General features: G+C 42.5%; 1 protein-coding gene across 4 annotated transcripts; it reads right to left on the bottom strand.

Annotated features, from left to right (window-relative positions):
* Positions 1-908: 908 nt before the first annotated feature.
* LOC124049009 (mediator of RNA polymerase II transcription subunit 15-like) lies at positions 909-26,508 on the bottom strand. 4 transcript variants are annotated; one of them, XM_046370275.1, is made up of 18 exons: positions 26,223-26,508; positions 24,338-24,425; positions 24,145-24,196; positions 24,009-24,035; positions 23,742-23,897; positions 10,357-10,685; positions 9,897-10,166; positions 9,555-9,659; positions 7,062-7,172; positions 5,334-5,458; positions 5,075-5,202; positions 3,061-3,195; positions 2,915-2,978; positions 2,749-2,815; positions 2,376-2,536; positions 1,980-2,146; positions 1,610-1,708; positions 909-1,362 (listed from the first exon to the last, which is right to left on the bottom strand). In XM_046370275.1, exons 1-18 carry the CDS (start codon positions 26,423-26,425, stop codon positions 1,226-1,228), a joined length of 2,424 nt encoding a protein of 807 aa, XP_046226231.1. In that variant the 5' UTR covers positions 26,426-26,508; the 3' UTR covers positions 909-1,225. The 4 variants fall into 4 exon arrangements, with proteins under 4 accessions (XP_046226231.1, XP_046226230.1, XP_046226232.1 ...); XM_046370274.1 differs by having other exon boundaries at positions 5,075-5,205; positions 26,223-26,507; XM_046370276.1 differs by having other exon boundaries at positions 5,075-5,205; positions 10,357-10,682; positions 26,223-26,507.
* Positions 26,509-27,029: the final 521 nt, after the last annotated feature.

The raw sequence follows: 27,029 nt of genomic DNA, 5'->3' as shown, positions 1-27,029 counted from the left end.
ACCAAGGAGGAGAGTGATCACCCGACCTCAACCCAATTGAGATGGTTTGGGATGAGTTGGACCGCAGAGTGAAGGGAAAGCAATCAACAAGTGCTCAGCATATGTGGGAACACCTTCAAGACTGTTGGAAAAGCATTGGGGTGGCAGGTAGCCAAGTGGTTAGAGCGTTGGACCGAAAGGTTGCAAGATCAAATCCCCAAGCTGACAAGGTTAAAAATCTGTCGTTCTGCCCCTGGACAAGGCAGTTAACCCACTGTTCCTAGGCTGTTATTGAAAATAAGAATTTGTTCTCAACTGACTTGCCTAGTTAAATAAAGGTACAATTAAAAAAATACACAATTCCTAATGAAGCTGGTTGACAGAATGCCAAGTGTGTGCAAATCTGTCATCAAGGTGGCTACTTTGAAGAATCTCAAATATGTTTTGATTTGTTTAACACTTTTGGTTGCAACATGATTCCATATGTGTTATTTCATGTCTTCACTATTATTCTACAATGTAAAAAATAAGGGGGTGGCCATAGCCTAGTGGTTAGAGCGTTGGACTAGTAACCGGAAGGTTGCGAGTTCAAACCCCCGAGCTGACATGGTACAAATCTGTCGTTCTGCCCCTGAACAGGCAGTTAACCCACTATTCCCAGGCCATCATTGAAAATAAGAATATGTTCTTAACTGACTTGCCTGGTAAAATAAAAAAATTAAATTAAAAAGAAAAGCCCTGGAATGAGTAGAGAACGTCTAAGTTTTTGACTGGTACTGTATATAAAGTTAATATTTTAATGTACATACATTTTTATTTCTCCCTAGTAAACTTATTTTGGTGTGCCGTTGTTGTTAGGTTGGTCAAGTCAGTTGAATTTCGTCTTATGGTAAAGGATGATGGGGATGGATCTGGTTAATGAAAACAGGTGAGCAGAAAAGTATTTATTCTTGATAACAAAAAGACAAATTCCCTTACGAGCACATATACACACTTCAAAGCTTTACACAGAAAAGTGTTTAGTTATTAGTTATACATATTCTCACCTTAGAATTCTTTACAGAACACACCCCAAATGGACTTTCTCATAATACCATTTTGTGTTGAAGCCTCAACAGCACACCCTAGTGGTGGTAGGGGAGAGCTGGCGTTCCAGGGTGAGGTAGCCCACCCCTTTCAGTTTGCACAGTCTGTGATAAGTTATGTTGTCTCCAGCAGAGGTTTGATGAAGAGGTGAGCCTCTTGTCTACGCTGCAGAAAGACAGGCTTGTCTGACACTCTGGGCCCAAGTATTGAGCAGTGCAGTCACAGAGTGCTTGTCTGGGAGCTGTAGGAGTTTGGAGGTCATGTTTCTGTGAACGTTCTTTAGGAAGGGGTTGGCACCTGGAGAGAAAAACATAGTGATGCATTAATCAACTAGAAAATGCATGAAACCTGAAAAGACTAGCTATTGACATGGCAGTATGGTTAAAAATGTATAATTGTTATTTTGCTGAACATTTAATTTGTTATACATTGTAAACTGTAGGTAATATTCGGCAACATTTCATTACAACCAAAGTTAAAGTCAATTTGACTAAAACAGGCTACATAGTTGAGTATGGGTACAGAGAGAGCCAGTGTGTCTTACCATACACTTGCCCATCGTCTGCCCACTGAGGGCTTTGGTCTGGGTAGTCTGCAGGGATGCTGAGCTGGAGAGGTGGCACACTTGGCAGGTTCTTGTCATCTGGAAGAGAAAAGCAGAGAATAGCATCAGACATCAATGAACATAATCTTAGGGAGGATAATGTGATTTCCTCCAGCCTTCATTTCTTAACGCCCTAAACCAGGGGTCGGCAACAGGCGGCCAGTAAGGATTTTAGTCTTGTAAAAATCAGGAATTCAGCTAGAAATTAGTTTAATTTATGAAATCTGTTCCCACAAATAAAAAAGAGACGTGATCGTGTCTCAATGCAACCGTGGCTGGATCTAGTTGCCAACCTCTGCCCTAAACTCACCTAGTTTACAGATTAGATGCACCGTGCCGTTGTTACTGCAGAATGAGGGGTCCAGGTTAACCAGGAACTTGGCGTTGAGGCGGGCCACCTCCCCCTGCAGGATGTTGGGGATGGTCTGGCGGTCATCCTCCTCATGTTTCCTCTTCCGGGCCACGATGGTGGGGCCTCTGTGGAGTGGAGTGGGAGAAAATAGAGATGGGTGTCAGATGACGGCCTGATCCCACTGCTACTGTACTCTTTCACACACTTTCTAAATGCACTGTAGGGAAATGAGGATGGTCTTGTATCAATGATAGAGACGTGGACAGATCTAAAGCAGGTTCGCGCCAAGATGTCAGCCGAAAATGTTTCCGCCCTGTAGGGTTTCTGGACATGGAGTGGTTAGGGTAAACTCACGTGATTGGAGGCCCGTGGATGGCTGTCATGGCTGGGGCAAAGGTACGGTACAGGGAATGGTTGAAAACAGGAGAGCGGATGTTTGCCATGACGGCATCCAAGAGGGGCTGGCACAGGTACTGCTGCTTGGTGCAGGGCACAGGTGGAGGGGGTGGTGTCGGCTGGAACAAGTTTAGAATAAAGTCTTATTAATAAGCTAAATAGGGAAACATTTAGTTAAATAGTTGCTAGGGTTTTAGGTTCTTTACAACTAATGATTCACTTTCAATGGGTAACCTTTATGAACTCACAACAGAAATACATTTTGAGAGCCAAAGAGCAATAACAGCACAAAGATTTTCACCATGATTGAAAAACGGGGTCTCACGCTTACCACAGCCATATCATTCTTCAGTTTCTCCAGTGCTATTTCACACTTCTGTAAGGTCCTGAGAGGACACCTGCAAGTCAGGGAGAGGAGATACGTTCTATAGCCATTGTTAAGACCAACATGGATGGGCAATGACACACTCATAAGCAACACACTTGTATTATTTTACCTTGTGCTGGGGTCAGTGAGAATGTTCAGCAGGCTCTTCATCTTACTCAGGTCCTTTTTCCTATCTGGTGGGAACACAAACTCCCTTTAGTGAGTGGGAACAGCCGAGAGTGGACATAAAAGAAAGAGCATGGCATGAGTGTATACCTTCGTTTTTGTCTATCTTGTTGATCATCCTGCGCAGCGGCTCGATGTATTTGGAAAGCTGTTTGAGTTTCTCCATGTACTGTTGGTCCTCCAGTTGAGAGGCCCCGACTGGACTTATCACTGAACTGGGGTTCCCTACACATCACCAGACAACCACATGGGACAACAATCAGAATACTCATATACAGGTGAAGTCCGAAGTTAACATACACCTTAGCTAAATACATTTAAACTCAGTTTCACAATTCCTGACATTTAATCCTAGTAAAAATTCCCTGTCTTCAGTCAGGATAACCACTTTATTTTAAGAATGTGAAATGTCAGAATAATAGCAGAGAAAATGTGTTTTTTTCAGCTTTTATTTCTTTCATCACATTCCCAGTGGGTCAGAAGTTTACATACACTCAATTAGTATTTGGTAGCATTGCCTTTAAAATTGTTTAACTTGGGTAAAATGTTTTGAGTAGCCTTCCACAAGCTTCCCACAATAAGTTGGGTGAGTTTTGGCCCATTCCTCCTGACAGAGCTGGTGTAACTCAGTCAGGTTTGTAGGCCTCCTTGCTCACACAAGCCTTTTCAGTTCTGCCCACAAATTTTCTCTAGGATCGAGGTCAGGGCTTTCTAATGGTAACTCCAATACCTTGACTTTGTTGTCCTTAAGCCATTTTGCCACAACTTTGGAAGTATGCTTGGGGTCATTGTCCGTTTGGAAGACCCATTTGCGACCAAGCTTTAACTTCCTGACTGATGTCTTCAGATGTTGCTTCAATATAGCCACATCATTTCCCCTACTCATGATGCCATCTATTTTGTGAATTAAACCAGTCCCTCCTGCAGCAAAGCACCCCCACAACATGATGCTGCTACCCCCGTGCTTCACGATTGGGATGGTGTTCTTCGGCTTGCAAGCCTCCCCCTTTTTCCTCCAAACATAACAATGGTCATTATGGCCAAACAGTTCCATTTTTGTTTCATCAGACCAGAGGACATTTCTCCAAAAAGTACGATCTTTGTCCCCATGTGCAGTTGCAAACCATTGTCTGGCTTTTTTATGGCGGTTTTGGAGCAGTGGCTTCTTCCTTGCTGAGCGGCCTTTCAGGTTATGTCGATATAGGACTCGTTTTACTGTGCATATACTGTGCATATAGATACTTTTGTACATGTTTCCTCCAGCATCTTCACAAGGTCCTTTGCTGTTGTTCTGAGATTGATTTGCACTTTTCGCACCAAAGTATGTTAATCTCTAGGAGATGGAACGCGTCTCCTTACTGAGCGGTATGACAGCTGCATGTTCCCATGGTGTTTATACTCGCCTACTATTGTTGTACAGATTAACGTGGTACTTCAGGCGTTTGGAAATTGCTCCCAAGGATTAACCAGGTCTACATTTATTTTTTAATTCTCCCATGATATTAAGCATAGAGGCACTGAGTTTGAAGGTAGGCCTTGAAATACATCGACAGGTACACTTCCAATTGACTCAAATTATGTCAATTAGCCTATCAGAAGCTTCTAAAGCCATGACATCATTTTCTGGAATATTCCAAGCTGTTTAAAGGCACAGTCAACTTAGTGTATGTAGACTTCTGACCCACTGGATTTGTGATACAGTGAAATAATCTGTCTAAACAATTGTTGGAAAAATGACTTGTGTCATGCACAAAGTAGATGTCCTAACAGACTTGCCAAAACAATAGTTTGTTAACAAGAAATTTGTGGAGTGGTTAAAAAACGAGTTTTAATGACTCCAACATAAGTGTATGTAAACTTCCAACTTCAACTGTACATTCAATATGTGTATACATATACAGGGGCACTGAGAATGGGTTTGATTGGGCTTCCAATATTTGACATAACAGGCAAATGGGAAACTAAAGAAGCTCCATACAAATCAACATCTTACATAAAGATAATTAAGAATGTCAACTTTAGTAAGGAAAACAATCATTGGTGAGTTATGAGGCTTACGGGCTTAGAACCGCACCTCTGCTCCAGTGAGGAGTTGGGACAGTACCTGGAGTGTTGAGAGGTCCTGGGGAGGGGACACCATAGTTCTGCGGGGTGCGTGCGGTGGCTGGGCTATGTGAGGGCTGGGGGGACGGGCTAGGCTGGAAGCCCCCCGGCGACGGTGTGGGACCAGAACTGCTGTGAAGAAACACAATACAGGGTCACAGTTGACACCAGAGAATTTCATTTCAAGACTACACCTGAAATAAAACTTTCAAATGCCATATTCCAGTCAATAAGAGAGTGAGCATGCCAACTTTGCTCACCTGACTGAGTTTGGCTGGGAGGATGGGGGCTGTGGCGATGGCTGTGGCTGGGGAGGGGGGGGCATGGACTGGGGTGTCTGCACCTGTACCGGCGAGGGCGATGACATCATCTGGTGCTGCTGCACCTTTGGAGGAGGTGAAAAGAAAAGGGAGCTCACATCAGAGGAACCCAAGCAACTGTTCAGCTGGTTGGAAACTGCATCACATTACCATCCAACCTTAATAGCAGGGGGAAAAACCTGCTTCAAGCCATTACGCCGATCAGGGCCTGAGTGCCTACTGAGGAAGATGGGAAGAAAATATAATTGAGTGTCTTATTGGTACTTACCAAACACAACAATGAATACTGGCCAGATGCCCTAATACTTAGCAAAATAATACACTATATTTCCAACAAAATCTATAGGCTTACTAGAGCTGGGGAATATGGACAAAAATACATATTGCGATAAATTGACCAGTTGTTTGAAATATTGATAAATCATTACAAAATTATTATTTTGTGGGGAGGTGCTAGAGTTGGCGATATGTACAAATTGTGATAAATGTAACTATTTTGCTGGATAATAATAAATACAACTATTAAAAAAAAGATGTCATGGACAATTACTTTACATTAGCGGTAGGACTCTAGACAAATTTCCAGTACCCAGTAAGACAATAGATGGTAGCTTATGATTTTAAAAATTAGCTATTTCATCTAACATATCCAGGGAATGCATGATTGTTATTTTGATATGCAACCTGTCAAAATAGAATCCAGCCTAGGATTAGCCTATCAGATTTAATTTGGCCTCTTTGTGCACATCGGACTACAGGCTAAATATGATATTGTTGCCATGTAGACTAATTAATGAATCTATCAGTAAATGTAGGCTAATGATCTACAAAAACTTTCCAGCGCTCATCCTAGGCTACTTGATGTAGGCCTATTCACTGCAAATTGCGCGCTCCACTCTTCGGGCGCATCGAAACCATACTAGGCTTACAGCCTACTCCAGTTATAAAGTGGTGCCATGAACTCAGTATTAAGAGGTGAGGAATAAATGATATACTCACAGAAAGCTGTGACACTCCTCTCTGGAACTGGAACAGTAGTTGCTTTGAAAACTGTATTTTTCCCGCAATTGCATTTTGAGAAACGGTCATATACTTGTGCTTCTCAGAATGCATCTCTCCCTCCTCTGTGCACACAGTGGGGAGAGGGAGTGGCTCGCTCACAGCAGCCAACAGCAAAACAGGGACAGGCAGATACTTTCATAGCAGATAATGCATAGGCTATTACTGTGGGAATAAATTGTTTCAGAGCCATCTACAGAAACGTTGTGTAGCAAAATCACAAAAAATGACAGAGGTACACAAAATGCTTCAGTAAGAGGAAGGCAATGTCGGGGTCGGTAATTTTGGGTTTATTGTCCCAGCTCTAAGGCCTACCCTTCATGGGTTCCAAATCAGAACCTGCTTGTAGAAGGTACAACTCTCTTTTCATGAATCAACTACATACTGAGCATGAGAACAGACATTCACTGTCAGATCTAATTCCAATGGTCTGTGTGAGGAGAGCAGGAGAGATGGTTTGGGTAAAGTGGGGAGGACATTAGAGGGCTACACTGAAGGGTAAGAGTTGGCATAAGAAAGCACACCAGAGGGACATGGTTTTAGGAGAGGTGGTCACCATAGAGGTCAGGGTCAGAGTACTGCCTGGTCACTCTACCCTGGCGTAAATACCTGTGGTAACTGCTGTCCTCCCACGGCAGCAGAGTTTGGAGGTATGGCGGGGTTCGAGGCAGCGCGGGGCAACCGGGGCGGAATTTGCATCCCAAGGCGGGGCATCATCATCTTGGAGGAGGACAGAGGGGACAACAGACATGTCACAAGCAAAACAAGAAATGCAATGCATCAGCGGAGATGAGGCGGATGCATGCACAACGCATTTGCACACGCATATGCAAGCAAGCTCCCAGGAACAACACTTGTAAGGTACACAAGAACAAACATATACACGCACACACACTCATTGACACACATCACACAGTAACAGTTAGTCATATCTTTAGCCCTGGTGTGAGACACACAGCCAGGCAGCGTTACCATGACAACAGTGATGAGGCCTTCCACAGCCAGTGGGAACATGCTCCCTCTTTATTCACAAGGCCAAACTATGCAGCGTGTTTGACAATTATTTAAATTGATTAGTGAAGTACAGAAGGTAAACATCCGTCAAATGACTACAAATAACAGATCATTATTTTTGGTAATCTAGTATAACTAGCTTTAAGTATTTTAAATGACCGCCAATGTTCCCCCCAGTAAGAGGTTTGGCAGTGATTTCCCAACCGAGTCTATTGGTCAATTGGATGAGATGGTGGGGGTTCTTCAATAATTGATGATGCCATGTCTTTGCATCTAAGAGTAGCGCTAGTAGATGTAGCAGCTGAGTTAAAGGATATATTTGGTTTGCAGGACAGAGTAGGCATGCAGTTATAGCATTCATTGCACGAACAGCACACATGCATGAAGGGGGAACAAGACATTCTAAAGTAGGTCTGAGGTATAATCAAGAGACATCCTCTTGGAGAGAAACATTCATTTCTCTCAGCAGTCCACCCATGGGTTTCATTCTGAGAAACCTTCAATAGGGAGGATAATTAGCATTGGGGTGAAGGGGTCTCCATTAATTCTAGTTTGGTAGAGAAAGAAGGGATGGGGAAGTGTCCTGTGGAAATGAATCCTAGCTCTATCACTCCTTTGCCGGGAAGCGATAAGATGAGTCCCAAGCCTAACAGGAAATTCTCAAAAAGCACCATACAGTGCCTTCAGAAAGTAATCATGCCCTTTATTCAACATTTTGTTGCATTACAGCCTGAATTCTAAATATATTAAATATATTACTCTACACACAATAATGACAGAGTGAAAACATGTTTAGACATTTTAGCAAATGTATTGAGCATTTTAAACCTACATATCTAATTTACATAAATAAGTATTCACACCTGAGTCAATACTTTGTATAAGCAGCTTTGGCAGAGATTACAATGTAAAAATGTAACTCGGACACTCAGGAACATTGATCCACTATCTAAAGTGTAATGAATAAATTTACCATGCTCAAAGGATATTCAATGTATTTTATATTTTTAGCCAATTACCAATAGGTTCCCTTCTTTGTGAGGCATTGGGAAACCTCCCTGGCCTTTGTGGTTGAATCAGTGTTTGAAATTCACTGCTCGACTACCCCACACATACAGATAATTGTACGTGTGTGGTAGAGATGAGGTAGGTATTCAAAAATCATGTTAAAGAATATTATTGCACACAGAGTGAGTCCATGCAACTTATTATGTGACTTGTTAAGCAAATTATTACTCTTGAACGTATTTAGGCTTGCCATAACAAAGGGGTTGTATACTTAATGACTCAAGACATTTCAGCTTTTCATTTTCTATTAATTTGTAAAAATGTCAATAAACATAATTCCAGTTTGACATCATGGGGTATTGCGTGTAGGTCAGTGATAAAAATATAAATTTATTCCATTTTAAATTCAAGCCATTCCAAAATAAAATGTGGAAAACACAAGGGTTGTGAATCTTTTGAAGGCACTGTACATGCAAATGACAACCAACTAAATTGATTCCCTGGGTTACGTAGGAGATTCATCATACTGTTCAAACCAAAGAACCCCTGAGCCATTAAGCAGAAAATTTGCCATTATATGAATCAATGCAAACTTAAGTCTCTCTAGCTAATGCTATGAGATATAACAACCACTACTACCTTCTGGCTATGGCAGCAGCTTAAGTATGGCAACAGGCAAACTAAATATGGTCAAAACAGTACTGCCATAACCAAGCAAAAATGCAGTAACTGCTCATTTCGTCAAAAATGTGTTAATGTCATTTTTACTACATTAAATGCTTAATGGACAAATATCCTTCCTCTATTGTATTGTGTTTTGGAGAAAAGAATGGGGGTCATGTTAGCAGTAACTGCATAAAGTTACTGTGAGACCAAGGTAAATAAAAGCCATTTTTCTCAGTTCCACACTATGAGCAGTTAATGCCTTTTTGCTTGGTAGGGAAGCGTAGAGTTTGCGACCCAAAATTTAATCAACCCTGTCGTCACTCCAAACGGGTAAATCTGAAAGCATGCACTCACTCCAGGCCAGGTTCAGTGGCAGTCAATAAGTCCCACCACACCAGCTTGCAGTGCTCTTACCTGGCCAGGTACAGCTGCCGCTAGCTGGGCCTGAGCCGCCGCCTGTTGGGCTTGCTGCGCTGCCTGCTGGGCCTGCTGTTGCTGCTGCTGCTGCAATGCTCTAGCCTGGCCACACACAAAGCACACACACATACAAAGAACACACGGCACACACACACACACACACACACATAGGGAAGCAAGCAAGCAGAGGGGTGTGTAAACAAGTTACTGGAATATGTGTGTTATCCCAGATACTTTAGATTATGAATTTAGAGTGGACAACAAAGAGTCACCACTATTCTACAGAGATTTGACTAAACTTTAAGTTCATATTTTTCAATAACACCACCTCTGCTTTACCTGCAAGGCTTGGATCTTGAGCTGCTGCTGTTGCTGCTGCTGCTGACTGAGCGAGCTGATGGGCACATGCTGTGTGGGGGCCATCTGCCCAGCCAGAGACTGGGGCACCATGCCCTGCTGCTGCTGGGAGTGGGGGGGCAGCTGGGTCGGCTGGGGCTGAGACTGAACCTGTTGCTGCTGTTGTTGCTGGACCATGTGCTGGATGGACTGTGCATGCTGCTGTTGGAGTTGTAACTGAATCTGCTGTTGTTGGTGCCTTGATGGGTGCATCTGAAGACAGATGGGGGAGGGTGTGTAAATACTTAAGATGCAGATTATTTTAAACCCCAAAAATATTTTGTTGTCATGTCATACTTGTTTACCAAAAGATAAACCAATTCAACTGCCTTCTTGCATGTCTCTGTTTGTTTTTAATTGTACATCTAGGCAGGCTATCATGGCAGGGCTTTTAAGCTTATACCTGGTTCTGTTGTTGCTGGTTTTGGGCCTGCTGCTGCTGCTGGTTTTGGTGCTGCTGTTGGAGCTGTTGGTTCTGATGGTGTTGCTGCTGTAATTGTTGCAGCTTCATCTGCTGCTGGACCTGAAACTGCTGCTGTTGTATGGCTGTCTGTTGTTGCATTGCTGTCTGCTGCTGCTGCTGCTGCTGCATGGCTGTCTGTTGCTGTTGTTGCATGGCAGTCTGTTGCTGCTGTGCCTGGAACTGCTGGAACTGGATGGACTGTTGCTGGGCCTGCTGCTGGGCCTGCTGCTGAGCAATCTGCTGCATCTGCATCTGCCCTGGACCTCCTACTACAGGGAGGATGTGGACAAAACAGACATCCTCCAGCTGAAAACTTGGGGAAAGCCCTGGAGGAAAAGCCCTACACCTGAGCACACAGAAATAAGAGTCTGGAGCAGTGCATGTAAGCCGAGTTGGGCAGTTGGACACCCTGTTCATCTCACAGAGTGCTCCACGTCTTTTCCCACTCTCCAGTCAAACTGTGCCCGCTCAGCTCCCATTCATCTCCGCTCACATGCTCTGAGCCTCACGGAGGACACAGAAATACGAGTTTGGAGGTCCCCGATACAAAATCAAAATGTCATGACTGGTAAGCTATTGATCCAATTGTTTCTGTGTGCTAACAGACAGAATTCAAATAAGTAAGGGATAATCAACGAGGCGTTCTATGGAAAATATTGAATGATGTGGAAGGTGTGTTCCTCATTTCAAAGTTGCATCGTACTGCAGCACCACTTGCAGGATGCCTCGGTATGGTACAGCATGTTACAGTGCATGACGTCATAGTATTTTACTGTCAGCCATTGTTGCCGCTAATGCCCTTAATGCTTGTTGAAGCCACCAGAGGGCATCTTTGAGGGCGTTTTCATGAAGCTTGTTGGCGCTTGCTTTCTTTCCTAAATAATCCTACAGAGGTCCATGCAGGCCAGACATTTTGATTGCTATACCCTATCTGAAAGAGCATAACAAGTTAATTTTGTTGACATGAAGCAACCATAGCCTCAGCTACTATAGCACAGAGAAATGCATGCTATTCTGTTCTTTTTAAATAAATTGTCTTAGTATTATGTTTTTTTTAATGACCTTAAACAAAATATTGATGGATTACTTTGTGGTTGTGTATATTAAATGTAATTATAGACTGGCAGCTATTGGTAAGCTACTTGTTGAGTCCTGGATATTCTACTGTTAATATGCATAGCGCACAGCAGACCTTCATGGCACTTTGATAATAATAATAATAATACTTTGATGAAATGCTCAGTAAGTCTTTTATGATATTTATCTTAATGTAGGCCTACTACTTGAGTGTAAAATACACATATTTCAGTAAATTCAGGGACAGGTGGGTTTAAGGTTTTTAATTAAATAAAGTTATTGAAATGACATGGAGCTGTAAGCCTAAGAGTCCTGTTTACTGTAGCTGTGCATAACTTACTTATTGGCATAAAGGCCAACTTCAATATACAGTACATCAATCAATCATTCCTGCATGTCATCACACAAGTCATCCATGTACTTAAATAAGGGACCCTTGAATATTTAAACAATTAATAAACCGCAACATGTGGCTAAAGCGATTGAATTCACGATCGCATTTGACTGTTTTTAATATTGGCTATACTAGAGACTAAAACATTTTTAACTATATGGGATTGATTATAATTTGGTTGTAAAGTATTATTGTATTTGATGTGCTCTTTATACTGTAAGAAATGTAGCTTAATTAAATTGATTAATATTATGGTATTTCTATTCCAAGAAAAAAGAAAATGAATTTTACATTAGCTTATGTAGGCCTCAGGGTTTCCTTTAGGACAATATGGCGCTGTACGACCGGTCAAGAGTAGGTATAGGCTACTAAGTGACTGGAAGAGAAGAGCAAAATAATCCTAACATTTCAACAGCCTAATTGTAGGCTAACTAATATCCAAACGGATATGTGATTGATTTATCAAGACCAGTCCCCATGCATGTCTAAAAGCAGCGTGAAACGGTGCGGAAATAGTTGACCACACGTGGGTAGGCTATTGCTTCAAATCCTATTATAACAGTTGGATGACTTTGGGTGTTTCAGTATGTAACAATTTGTTGCTTTCAATTGCATTAGCCTACTTTATTCCACTATTTCTCTCATTCAGTGATTTATTCCCATAGTAATTCGTTATGGATCCATCCAGATGTGGTTAGAAAACAGTGCATGTGGTGGGCTATGCAAAGAGATGGGTGAAGTGACATGCCTCGCAAACATCCATTAATACATTTAAAGTCCCTAAACTCAGCAAGAGTATTGTCCTGCTGATAGCCCATCAAGGGTGGATGCCTTCTTATGCATTCAAATGTATTGGAAAGGCTGCTAAACCATTTACACCTGGCCCACAGCGTTATTACGTACAGTACAGTGCACTTTCACGCCATTCTCCACCTGACTCTCTACCAATGCCACCAGAATATTATTTCTATTGTTGTTATCTATTCGGTAACATTCCACAAGTAAATGTAATAAATATAACACCTATATTTAATAGCTCTGGTTTTCGCCATCAACTTGTTAATTTAGCAGACATCACTTGCGTATATTCAGTAAACACACAGTTTAAGAATATAAGACCATTTTCATTTCTATTAGAATAAAAACAGTACAGTGTAACAGTTTTAGTAAGTAATAAGCTACGGTCCAGTTACAGCTTTTTCTGACAAAGTAGAAACAAAAAACCTGTTTTTTTTTTGTATGTGCGCGTGGGACAGAGGAAGAGTAATTCTTACACTATTGTTCTGAATTCAAACTCTTTATCATCCTCATCAATCAGCTCATTAAAATTCAATTGTAATACATTTTGTCACTTCCGTTCAACAACTCCAAATCGCTTTTGCATGTGCTCCAAAGGGATAACATGATATAGGTTCATTAAATAATCCAAAGGAAAATGTGATAATGTATTAGCCTAATGGATATACAGTACACCTACTCATTCAAGTTGTATTTTCACTATTTTCTACATTATAGAATAATAGTGAAAGCATCAAAACTATGAAATAACACATATGTATTCATGTAGTAACCAAAAAAAGTGTTAAATCAAAATAGATTTTAGATTCTTCAAAGTAGTCAAAGTTGATGACAGCTTTGCACTCTTGGAATTCTTTCAACCAGCCATCCCCTCTGAAGCCATTCTTCTGGGATATAAGAGTGCAGTGAGATACCCTATGGGTTGGACGATACTTTTCTCGTCAATCATCTTGAAAAAGATGTATTCTTACAAATTGAAAATCAACCAAAGTCTGCCTTGAAATGCTTTATCTAAATGTTGAAAGTGCGTGGGCAACGGAGAGAAACAAAATAGTGCAGTTTGAGGCCATGTGGCGGAGAGTGATACAGGCGCTGGAGATGGGGATGTGAGCAGGTGGGTCTGGGCAAGTGTGATGTAGTTGTCGTTTGTATGTGCCAAGGCTATATGACTGCACCATCAACTTGTTTATTTAGCAGACATTACTTGCTGCTTATATTCAGTCAGGGACCAAAAAGCATAATCAGCACTCTCTCCCACTTGCGGTGGTCTGGAGCAATGAAGCAGTGACGCAGGGTAACGTACTAAACCACAAATTACCTTTAAGTCCCGCGGCATAATCTCGAAAGTTAATTGAGGAACCACTGTTACCTTCCACAGGGTTGAATTATTTTCCAGAGAACGCAAAGAGCCCCGAGTTGATTATCCCTTTTATACCATGGCTATAATTTAAAGTGGAACTCGCAGCATTTTAGCAACACAAAATCTTGTTAAAATCTGTTCATATAGGGGCCTCCCGGGTGGCGCAGTGGTTAAGGGCCATCAGAGTCCCTGGGTTCGCGCCCAGGCTCTGTCGTAACCGGGAGGTCCGTGGGGCGAGGCACAATTGGCCTAGCGTCGCCCGGGTTAGGGAGGGCTTGGTCGGTAGGGGTGTCCTTGTCTCATCTCGCACCAGCGACTCCTGTGGCGGGCTGGGCGCAGTGTGCGCTAGCCAAGGTGGCCAGGTGCACGGAGTTTCCTCCGGCGCATTGGTGCGGCTGGCTTCCGGGTTGGATGCGCACTGTGTTAAGAAGCAGTGCGGCTTGGTTGGGTTGGTTGGGTTGTGTATCGGAGGATGCATGACTTTCAACCTTAGTCTCTCCCGAGCCCGTACGGGAGTTGTAGCGATGAGACAAGATAGTAGCTACTACAACCATTGGATACCACGAAATTGGGGAGAAAAAGGGGTAAAATAAAAATAAAATAAATAAAATAAAAAACATCTGTTCATATACACCCCTGGGAAGAATATGACATTTTCAGACAAGCGAGAATTTAGATATATTAATTTTCATAAATCCATAGAATGTTTGGGAACAAAGTATAGCATTTGTGAAAATTATATAGCAATATAGAGTGGTAAAGCGGCCGTGCGTTTGGGCAATTAATAGACACTGCAGAAAATAAAACCTTAAAAACATCTGACTAAGCAAACTGGTGCGCGATAGCCAATCTGAGCTACAGTAGGCCTATATGCAAATAACCCATTTGCCAAACGGGCCCAATATCTTTCACTTTGAAATGGACTGTGTTTACAGGCAGTAGCAACAGCTACACAACATACACCTGGATAGATTTCACAGTCCTATTGATCAAACAACCATGACAAAAATAGGCTCTCTCCCTCAGTTGCCTATGCACATCAACAAGATCAACAACTAATGCTAGCCAGAGCGAGATTAGCTCAAATCTAGCGGGAACATTAGATAAACCCTCTCAAACGTTTTCAGCTAGTTGGCCGTAAATTTCACAGATAAACGATTGGGAATAGTAGCGTGGAATAGTCACCTGCTCGTCCTGCAGCTTGACTGCCAATGCATGCTTGTCCCAACCCACATTTTGACTACTGAATGGGAACTTGCCAGCCCACCCATTTGATCGATGCCAAATACATTTGGTTGACAACTAAGAGATATGCCTACTGTTGTGACGACCCTCCCACTCTGTCTGCCGAATTCTTTCTCTTTACTTTTTATTTTCCTTAATAGGATGTCAGTGGGCAGAGCCGGGAGGGTTGTCAGCGAAATGGGACACACCTGGGCTCGGGTGTGTCCCAGGATAAATGCACCTCTTTCCCATTCATTGAAGAGTCTCTCTCCATGCAGACACAGATTTTGGTTGTGGCATTTTTGTGGCTGTTTGCGTTGGCACCTTTCAACAACCCTCATTATCACGTATGCAAGAAACCACTCACTTACACTACTGACTACACACACCATTGTTAATTATATTTAGTTTACTTTAGTTATATAAATATATTTTGTTATTCCCCATCTCCACGTTGTCTCCTTGTCTGTTACGTGCTTTGAGCCAGTTCGTGACAAGTGGGGGCTTGTCCGGGATTTCATAAGGTTGGTTCCTAGACATTTTGGTGTATAGCACTTTGTTGCATTATGAAGGACTAATACTAGTGTAATTTGGCTTACTAGTATGCGTGTTGTGTTTGGGAGAAAAATTAGTTAATGTTAAACTCTGTAGGTGCTTAATTTGCATCTTTTGTTACATCTTGTTTTAGTTGTAATGTTTGGTGCCCAATACTGGTTGCCTTTGTTTGGTTTGTCAACTTGCCACTGCAGTGGATAGTTCGTTGTGTGCTGCATTGGAGAAATTACATAGGTTTGTTCGTGCTCCCCATCCCCTCTGTTAGGCTTAGCGACGTGTTTCACTTTGGAATACGTTGGGCATGGTTACTTTGTTTTGTGTGGTATCTGTGGACTGAACAATAGTCTCGGGGGCACATCCGTGGCTTGGGTGAATCTGCCAGTGTGCTGGGTGGTTTATTTCCTTGCCAGCGGGCTACAGTGTGTAATTACCAACCGCAAATCCGCACGAAGACTAGGGTTGAGTTACTGTAGATTTTGGGGAAGCTCCATATATATATATATCTCCTCTCTCTTCTGTGGTGCCCAGTGTGATTGTCATCTGGTTGTGGTCTGGTGTGCTCAGCAGAGGGGAAGAGCGAGATCTTTATTTTTTATTTTCTGTTGACTATGGCGTCTTACGTAGACGAGTTAATTCGCTTTCCTTCAGAGGAACTGTTAGAATTATGTACTAAAGAACAGCTGTTGAAAGTTGCTGAACACTACAAGGTTGAAATTTGTGATAAATGTCAAATTCTATTAGGTTGATATTGAAGGCCAATCTGATGGAGTGGTATTCTTGAAGTTACCACTGGGGCAGCCTCTGCTGAGGACTCGCTGTCTCCCCGTATCGTTACAATGACCGTGCCATCGGTTAGTCCGAGTAGTCTTCTTTTTGAAATGCTTCGGTTACAGTTAGAGCATGATCGTGAAAAGCTAGAACATGTTTGTGTAAAGTATGAAAAGGAATTGGCGTTTAAACCGGATTTGGAGCGTGCTAAATTCAAGCTGCAACAAGAGCGGTTAGAGTTGGTTAGGGAAGGAAAGCTCTCAGGTGAGAGTTTGCTCTGGGAAGGAGACCCAGATTTACCTAGGGGTCATTCCTCTTTTGGTCGTGCCCCGGACACATTTGATATTGTTGGGAACTTATGGTTGTTGCCTCAATTTAATGAAAAGGACTCTGAGACATTCTTTTCGTTGTTTGAGCGTGTTGCTGACGCTAGGAGTTGGCCTGATTCTGACCGCACTTTAATGTTGCAGTGTGTGCTGACTGGTAAAGCGCAGGATGCAATATCCAGCTCTTAGTGTTGCCGACAGTGTCAGTTATGATAAGGTTAATTTACAAATTGGTTCCTGAGGCTTACAGCCAACGATTTAGAACTTTAAAAAGGGATGATACAGACTCATGTTGAGTTTGCACGAGTATTATCGCTGGTGTTCCACCTCTGCAGTTATGACTTTCCAAGGGCTATGTGATCTGATTATGATAGAGCAATTAAAGGACACAATCACTGATCGTATAGCCACGTACATTAATGAACGAAAAGTAAAGACTGTTGCTGAAGCTGCGGTTTTGGCGAACGAGTATGTTTTGACTCACAAGTGTATTTGCAGAGCCACGTATTTGGAGAGAGTGGGAGCGTTCAGAGCGATTTGGGCCTCGCTCACCGAGATACTTTGGTTCACGGGCAGTGTTTCGTTCAACTAGGAGCCTGCCTCCCGTGGTAAAGCTGACTTTGGTCAAGACTGTCACTACTGTCAAGGTTCAGGTCATTGGAAAAACGAATGTCCGGTTCTCAGGGCCAGGGGTAAATTCAGTACATGTGCTTACGTTAAATCTAAGCCTACGGCGTTAGCTGCGCCTGTATCACATCAGTTCATTCCTGACACCTTGTCTCATTCCCAGGGGCATGTGAAAGTCCATATTGACCCAGACTATTTACATTTCATTACGGAGGGGTTTGTCTGTCAGGAAGTAAGAACCTAGTGCCAGTGAAGATCCTGAGACACAGGTGCCTCTGAATTGTTTGTGTTGGAATCTGTGTTACCCTTCTCTGCTGAGACTGATTCGGGGAATAGTGTTCTAATTAGGGGAATAGGTTTGAACACTCTGTCAGTTCCATTGCATGAACTGATGTTGGATTGTGGACTGGTTAAAGGTGAGGTTGTTGTGGGGGTTTGTTCTTCGTTGCCTATTGAGGGTATCAACGTTATCCTCTGGAATAAGTTGGCTGGTGAGCGTGTATGGCCTAGTGGTTTCCACTAAGCCGTCATTTGTAGGGATTCCTGATGTGAGTGCACAGAGTTTCCCAGAGCCCAGAGGTGTTCTTTGCGGATGCAGTGACACGTTCTATTAGCCGTGGCGACCTGGTCACTGCGCCGGCTAACGAGAATACCACAAAGTCTGTCACTGCTTTCCCTGTTATCCAGTTCTGTATCCCGCTCCGATCTAATGAATGCGCAACGGGATTGACCCCACATTAGAAGAGTTGCGTGACCAAATTGTGCCTGTGGAACAGATGGGAGATGTCGCCCATGGCTATTTTCTCCAATGGTATTTATTTTATTTTTGGGTGTGAGGAGAACCTACAATCGCATATTAAGACATTTCTTTTGGCCTAGGTTAAAGAGGGATGTTTAGGCGTTCATCACAACTGGTCACACCTGTCAATTAACTGGTAAACTTAATCAAGCCGGTAACACTGTTTCCTATTCCTGTACTCAGCCAAGCTTTTGAGTATCTGATTGACATTTGGTCCTCTGCCTCGTTCTAAAAAGGGTAGTAGTTACCTGTTCACTGTTATGTCAGACCACTAGGTTTCCTGCTGCCTATCCTCTCAGGTGTATCACGACTAAGTCTGTGTTAAAAGCTTTGACTCAGTTTCTCTCACTGTTTGGAATCCCTAAGGTCATTCAGAGAGAACAATGATCTAATTTCAAATCCAATCTGTTTGGTCAGGTTCTCCAACAGCTCCATATTAACATCTTGCGACGAGCAATCCCGTATCCGGGAGCGTAATCATAGCCTCAAACGCATTAGCATAACGCAGCGGACATAAATACCCCTAGAAACTTTTCCTATTCATGAAAATCGTAAATGAAATGAAATAAATATATTCAAACACAAGCTTAGCCTTTTGTTAACAACACTGTCATCTCAGATTTTCAAAATATGCGTTACAGCCAACGCTAGACAAGCATTTGTGTAAGTTTATCATGGCATAATACTATGCTAGGCTCTGCTGGCAGCAGCCAACATTTTCACAAAAATAAGAAAAGCAACCAAATTAAATCATTTACCTTTGAAGAACTTCAGATGCTTTCACTCAGGAGACTCCCAGTTAGATAGCAAATGTTCCTTTTTTCCAAAAATATTATTTTTGTAGGCGAAATAGCTCCCGTTTCTTCATCATGCTTGGCTGAGAAATTGACCGGAAAATGCTACAACTATAACGCCAAACCTTTTTTCAAAATTTGCTCCATAATATCGACAGAAACATGGCAAACGTTGTTTAGGATCCATCAAGGTGTTTTTAACACACACACACATATATGATAATATATGATTATATATATATATATATATATATTTGATAATATATCCGTAGAGGCAATTGGTTTCTCATAAGAAGCGATTGGAAAAATGGCTACCTCAGTATTTTAAGCAAGATTTTCTGCGGGAGACACCATGTGACCACATGCTATACATGGTCCCTTACAGCCATTCTTCAATGGAAAAGCCTAAAAAGACGTCACAATGCTGTACACCTCTTGGGGACTACGTGGAAAACGTAAGCTCATTCACAGCCATATAAGGAGTCATTGGGATGAGGCGGTTTCAAAAAATGCGGCACTTCCTGGTTGGATTTTTATCTGGGTTTCGCCTGTAACATCAGTTCTGTGGCACTCACAGACAATATCTTTGCAGTTTTATGCATAGTCGAGCATCTTTTCATGACAAAATATCTTGTTTAAAACGGGAACGTTTTTCATCCAAAACTTTAAATAGCGCCACCTAGTCGCAAGAAGTTAAACACAATTTGTCTAACGCCTATCACACGCAAAGTCAAGGAGCACTGGAACGTTTCCATCAAACACTTAAGTCTTTGTTGAGAGCTTATTGTACGGAGATGGATAAGGATTGGGAGGGGTTGCCTTGGTTACTGTTAGCCGCTAGGTAGGTTTCAGAGGAGAGCACGGGTTTCAGTCCAAATGACCTTGTGTTTGGACATAAGGTGCGTGGATTTCTATCTGTTCTCCAGGATGACTGGAAGTCCCCTCAGTCCCTGTTTATTGTATGTGTGTGATTTCCGGTGACGCCTGTACACCGCTAGTGAAATGGCTAAAGAGGAGCTGTCATCTTCACAGGAGAGGATGATGGGCATATTTGATCGGCGAAATCAGCCTCGTCACTTTAGTCCAGGTGACCAGGTTCTTGCTCTGCTGCCAATTGTTGGTTCTCCTTTTCAAGCCAAGTTTCAAGGTCCATATACGGTGGTGCGCCAGTACACTGAGCAAAACTATCTAGTTGCCAATCCAGAATGGAGAAAAGCACACCAACTGTGCCATGTAAAATTGTTAAAACTATTATGCACGTTCCTCTGAGACTGAACAGTGGGAGTCAACAGGACGGTAAAACCTGTTATTTTGGCCGATACGTTATTTCCCTGGGTTCTTGTCATTCTAGGTTCGTGCACGAGGAGGAAGATGTTCCTGGTCCTGACGTTTGTAGATTGAAAAATTCAGAGACACTGGATATTTTAGACAGCCTTCTCGCTCATCTACCTGTTGATGGGCAGAAAGAGATGGTTGGTCTGATTCTGAGATTTCCATGTTTGTTTTCTGATACACCTACCCATACAAACTTAATAGAACATGATATTGACATTGGAGATGCTGACCCCATTCGTCAGTGGTTCTATAGAGTTTCTTTAGAGAAACTGTGTTGTCTGGATGCTGAGGTCAGGTACATGCTGGAGAGTAAGAAGGCAGAGCCTTTCTCCAGTTGGGCTTCTCCCTGTATCTTGGTCAGTAAACTGGATGGGACAAACAGATTTTGTACGGACTACCGGAAGGTAAAGTGTCACTAAGCCAGATTAATTTCCTCTTCCTCAGATGGATTAACACAGTCCTCAAGTCGGCGCAGATAAGTTTGTGAGCAAATTTGACCTGTTGAAGGGATATTGGCAGGTGCCACTGACGAGTAGGGCACGTGAAATCTCTGCCTTTATTACAACCTCTCGTATTCAGTTATGAGTTTCGGTCTGCGTAATGCACCTGCCACTTTTCAGCGACTTATGAACAGGGTTGTCACCGGTCTGACCGGGTGTGCTCTTTATCTGGACGATGTAGTGATATATACAGATACTTGGGAAGAACATCTGTCCCGTATTCAAGCCTTGTTCAAGCTCCAGGTCGCCTCACGATCAATCTGGCTAAATGTGAGTTTGCTCAGGCGACCGTTACATACCTTGGAAAGGTGGTTGGGCAGGGTGAAGTGCGTCCTGTTTGGGCTAAAGTGGTAGCTATTGATGCTTTTCTACCACCAACTACTAAAAAGAAATTGATGCGTTTCTTGGGAATGATTGGTTATTACTGTAGTTTTTATTGGAACTTCTCTACTATGGTCGCTCCCTTGACAGTGTTTTATTTTGTGTCTGGTATTGTCCTGTTCTGTCGCTCCAGTCTGTTCCCTTTTGGTCTCATTTTATTTCCTCTTAAAGGTTACTTCCTGTCCAAAGGTTGCTGAGGTCTGGGGAGGACGAGGTTGGCTGGGGCAAAAGGACGCAAAGGCTGGATTAATTTACTGTGTGACTGGTATGGTGTTCCGGGGTCTTTGTTGGACCGAATTCTCTTTGCTTTTGTTTTCCTTAATAGGATGTCGGTGGGCGGAGCCAGGAGGGTCGTCATCGAAATGGGACACCTGGGCTCAGGTGTGTCCCAGGAAAAATGCACCTCTTCCCAATCCATTGAGACTCTCGCCATGCAGACACAGATTTTGGCTGTGGCATTTTTGTGGCTGTTTTTGGTGTTTACACCTTTCAACACCCCTCATTATCACATTTATGCACGCAACCACTCACACTACTGATTACACACACCATTGTTAATTATATTTTGGTTACTTTACTTAAATACATATATTTTGTTATTTCCCATCTCCATGTTGTCTCCTTGTTTGTTACGTGCTTTGAGCCAGTTCGTGACACTGTGGATAAGTCGTTCTAAGTTCAGCTTAAATAGCTAGCAAAGCGATTCACATTTCTTGCTAGCTAACCAAATGACACCTGCATCTCTAGCTGTACCTACCCAAAAACAATGAGTCAAGTCACTCACCCACTCCTCCAATTACATGACATCCTCCTAGAAACTAGCTAATGTTAGGCTTTGTGATAGCTAGCTACAAAAATAAATATGCTAGCCCAGTGGTGTCAAACTCCATCAGCGAACAGGCCATATTGAAAAAACAATGAATTTGCGGGCTAGCTTCTTTGTATTTTTTTACGTGCAACTTCGACCCAAACTGGCCAAAATATGGCCCTTTATAATGTCCACTTATGTACATAGGATGCCGTATATAGCATTTTGACTTATTTAAACAAAATAAATAATATTTGTCCAGCTTTGCTGCTATGCCTGCAGGTGTTCATAATGTTGTGACCCTAATCAAAAAGTATTTAATTACTCCAAATAACAACTTATCTATAGGTTGTTGCAACATTTAAACTTAACATGGATTTCAATTTTTTTTGTACTGCAAGAATCCCCGGTGCGGTTGAAGGCAGCATTGCTGTATGGTGCACTTAAAATGTATTGTAGTTGTGTAGCCAGCCTAGGCGACTGCTTAAAATGTTGCTGTAATAGGCCTGCATATTTCTCCTTTGCATGGTGTTTTGTTGCAGGTTTAGTTTTGTCATTCATTGTCCAGCTATAAAAACCGAAACCAGACTGCAACATTTTAGCAGCCTAGCTAGGACTGTGTCATGTGTCTGTCTGTACAGTTTCCCTGCGCTGTAGGCTATAAATGGGACACACGAAAGCAGTGCAGTTGAAGTGATGCAAGCACATCAGCCTGTAGTTTCATAAAGTAGATGACTTAACTGTTGACTCCTTTATACTAGCTTGTGTGCCCTAGTCGGCCCACGGGCTTTGTTTGTTACACATGTGAGCTAACCTATTATCCACCTTATGACTGACTTGTGATCATTGCCCTTGCTAGTGTGATTGTAGTTACATTTGTCCATTTCTGTTCAAAATATTGAGTCATTGAAACAAACGGTGAGCCCCGATTGTGCGGAGGCAGTAAACAATGTACCAGGCCATCTGATTTACAACCTGATAGCAATATTTTTTGGACTACCAAGTAATGGTGAATTATATTAATTATGTATTGAACTGCATCCATCTATTCTGTCAACAATGCCTTACTGTATGTCATGGAATTTTTTTCAAATATAACCTATTTTTAAAACCTCTTAAAGTTGATTTTGAAGCATAAACTGGGAATTTTATTGACTATGATTGTTTGTCTCATATCTGCAAAGTATATAGTTAAAATGCTGTCAGTTCCACTTTAACACATTTGCCAAAAGAAATGTTAATTTGCAGGTAGAAATGTGTTCAACATCCACTGAAGTAGCTAGCAAGTTTACTAGATAGCTACAGTAGTTGCCTTGCCAACCAAACATACTTGCTAGTTGAGCTAACCAAACCATCAGTCCTAGCCTGCTATTATGAAAATCTAATTCAATAATACCAATGTTTTAAATTAAAAACTTTTGCTTTCAAAAGCAGCTCGAACATGTGAATTTACCGTACGTTATAGTGATAATGCAGGCTCTAGAATGCCCTTCAAGCCAATCAGAAACGAGTATTCAACAACACCATGGTATAAACATGAAATAAAGTGAGAAAATTAAATAGTTTCAGAGATACTCACTCGATTGAGGATTTCCAGCCACTCCTGCCATGGCATGCTGACTCATTTGCATCTGCCCCATTCCACCCATGGGCGCCCCAGGTGGCCGAGGCCCCATACCTATGCCCCCTGGAACCCCTGGAACACCTGGGAGATTTGTCAGGGCATTCATGGGATCTGGAAGAGGGGAGGCAATGTGTACATTTACACATGTGCAGTGGCATATGTAGATATTCTTCTGAAAGTATTTTAGTAACAGAGAACATGTTTTGCAAAATAATAACACACCAGGACCACCTCCTTGCGCCTTTTTATCTGCAAAACAAAAAAAGTCCATTACGTACTTGACAGATTAGCTGTCTCGAAAAATATGAATGTGAGCTAGACATACATAGTAGATAGAAAAAGTACGTGGGGTACGTACGAATGTCTCTGAAATGAATGATCAACCTTGCTACCAGGGACAAGTATTCTTCCTGTTCAGAAGTAAACAATAACACACTTAGATGAGAGATGGCCATTATTTACCAATAATTCCAGTTACTCATATACAATGTTAGAGTTTGATGATCCATGATGAGGTTACTAGGTGTGTGTAAATTAAACCGTTCACTCACTCTAGATTTGGCTTTGACATAGACATGGTTCTCCATATCATTGCTGGACTTCGTGTGTGCAGTCCCAGCCTTTCTCATTGCCTCTTCACTGAAAGAGAAGAAGCGATTCAGATAGATTGCCTGCTGTATTTTGCTAGCGCACATGTCAATGATATTCGTTACATTCCTGGCAGATAAAGTGCATTTTATTCCAAGTGAGTCCAAGCAGGAATGTCACTGGGGTCTGTGTTGTAGCTAACATCTTGCTAACTAACATTAACTAACGTTAGCTGGCTACATAGTAGGGGAGGATCCAGGAGCATGGAGTTTGTGGGGACAGTCGAGTGTTAAAAGGCTACAGAGACAAGTAGGAACAACAGGAACTTATGTTATGAGTGTGGGGATTTACTGCTGCTACCTAAGCTGCAGGAGACAGTCTTCTGTTTTTAGCTGTGAGGAATGGAAGAGGAAAAAGAGGAAGGTGTTCAAGAGAATGAGGAAAGCAGAGGTTGAATTTGATGAAAATGGCAATAGAAAAGGAGATGGGGGTGAAGAAGACTGGTGCCAAGTCGAGTGCTGGAGGTAAAATGGAAGTGAGTGATGGCGAGTTAAGTGAAGTAGAAGGTGTGGTGTAGTGGTCGGAGCCCGAGGTCTGCATCGATGGACATGAAAACAAATGATTTGGTCCAGTAGGAGTGAGATTTGTCCTTTTGGTGGATCCATTTGTGGTTTCAGGTTGGGTGGGAAATGATTTGAGTCAGTGATGGTAACACATAGTGGGCTTGAGACATTTGTGTGCGTTTCTTCCAACTAGAGAGAGCAGGCACTACGCTTCACGCACCTATACTATTACAGGTGTCAAACGTATGGACACGTGGCAGCAGTGTGTAGGAGGTTAGTTCCTAGGTGTGAGAAGTGTGCAGAAAATCATGATACAAAGGAATGTGTAGTATTAGGAAAATAATTTGTATGTGATAATTGTAGGAGTGGACATGGTGCCAGAGATCAGAAGTGTCCGGTGCAAGAGAGGCGAGTTGAGGTTACCAGGGTTAGAGTAGTGCAGAGGGTGTCGTATGCTGAGGCAGTGAAAGATGTAGAGGAAGATGGATCCAGGGTGAGGGATACTGAGACAATCCCTGCTAATTAATAGTAGATCTGTGCCAGCACAGAGGGATAGGTCAATGAGTGAAATGCTTCAGTAAGCTTGGATTCTTAGCGTTCATAGCTATGGTTACCAACTGTACAGCAGAGAAGTATGTGTGAATACGAGATTTGACTTCAGGAGAGTTACAGGGTGTGTTGAGGTCCTGTCCTGGGGTAGGGCCAGATAGGGTTAAATCGTGTAAAAGGGTGGTGGGTTTTAATGAGTGTAGGTTTTCATTCCCCCCCCCCCCATTTTGTGCATCAAATTATAATGGATTTATATCGCAATCTAGTTGGTGGGGGTAATGCAACATAAAATGGATTTCCACCGCCGATAAACCTCTCCGAAGAAGTTACATAGCAAGCGAAGCAAAGACAGCGAAGACTATAGTAACTAGCTAGTTTAACTAACCATTAGCTGAAAGCCCAAATAGCTAAACGTCTCAAAACTTCCCGAGAAAAACACTCTAATTAGCTAGGTATTTATGGCAAATAGGGACAAATGTAGCTAACTATATCAACCCCGATTAAGCTTGATTTACGGCCTCATAACAAGCATGTTTCATAGCTAACTGGCTAGTAACCAGAGGAGCCGCCAATGGGCTGATCCATAAAGCCAACTAGCGGCTGCCCCGGCTAGCTGCTAACTCGTTAGCGCTGACTGAAGTTGTGGTGAGCTAGCTAGCCACTGTAGTGATAATAGCGGAGTAACTAAAATATCACAACGTTTACAAACAATATTAATAAAACATAATTGTCTCACATTTGTGCAACAACTTTCTGTCGGAATGCAGGGCTTCTCCAGTCGCTATCTGGTCCTGGGACCTCCATTGCAGAGTTTTCTTCTTTGTGTAAATTTCCGGGAGACGAGACGCTGTGTTGCGTATTGCTGCCTTTCGCAGGTCGGAGTGCGGATTGCACATTTTGGTCACTGGGGAATCGGGAAATCTTACATTTCTCTACCATCTAACTCTGCACCTATACACTATCCCCAAAACCCACCACCCCATCCCAATACTTGGACCTAAATGGTCGTGCCAGGCTGTCGACCTGGGATGATGGAACCCCTTCTCTCAACTTCCTGTAGATCTTATGCACTAAAACCTCTCACACCCAAAATATTTATCTGCTGCTGCAACCTTGGAGAGGAAATGGCGCAACCTTGCTCACCATAAAAATAGATCTTTTTATTAGACACGTTTAATAAAAGATTGACGTTTCAGCCTTCAATGGCCTTCTTCAGAATAATAACAAAGGGAAAGAACAAGTTCATATAGGGCATAGGAAAGGCCATTAGGGGGAAACTATGCTGCTGCAACTTCCACAGCTATCTCCTGTGATTCCCACTCCATCAGTACAGTGCAGTTGATCACCATGGCTATAAACACAAGAAATCCAACCTTACTAAACCTTACTCTTCAGGCCTACTCACTGGGGGGGCTCCCAGTCTAATCACTCACGCTTGGGCTATCCTCTACTCTCTTCGATGCCTCAGCATAGGAAACTTACTGCCACACTCAAACTCTGGCGGTCTCAACCTGTTTCTCTTTCTCACAGGGCACTTCGGATC

The sequence above is a fragment of the Oncorhynchus gorbuscha genome, linkage group LG11 (assembly GCF_021184085.1).
Source record: "Oncorhynchus gorbuscha isolate QuinsamMale2020 ecotype Even-year linkage group LG11, OgorEven_v1.0, whole genome shotgun sequence".
Taxonomy (NCBI): domain Eukaryota; kingdom Metazoa; phylum Chordata; class Actinopteri; order Salmoniformes; family Salmonidae; genus Oncorhynchus; species Oncorhynchus gorbuscha.
This window is presented reverse-complemented; position numbering and strand designations above follow the sequence as displayed.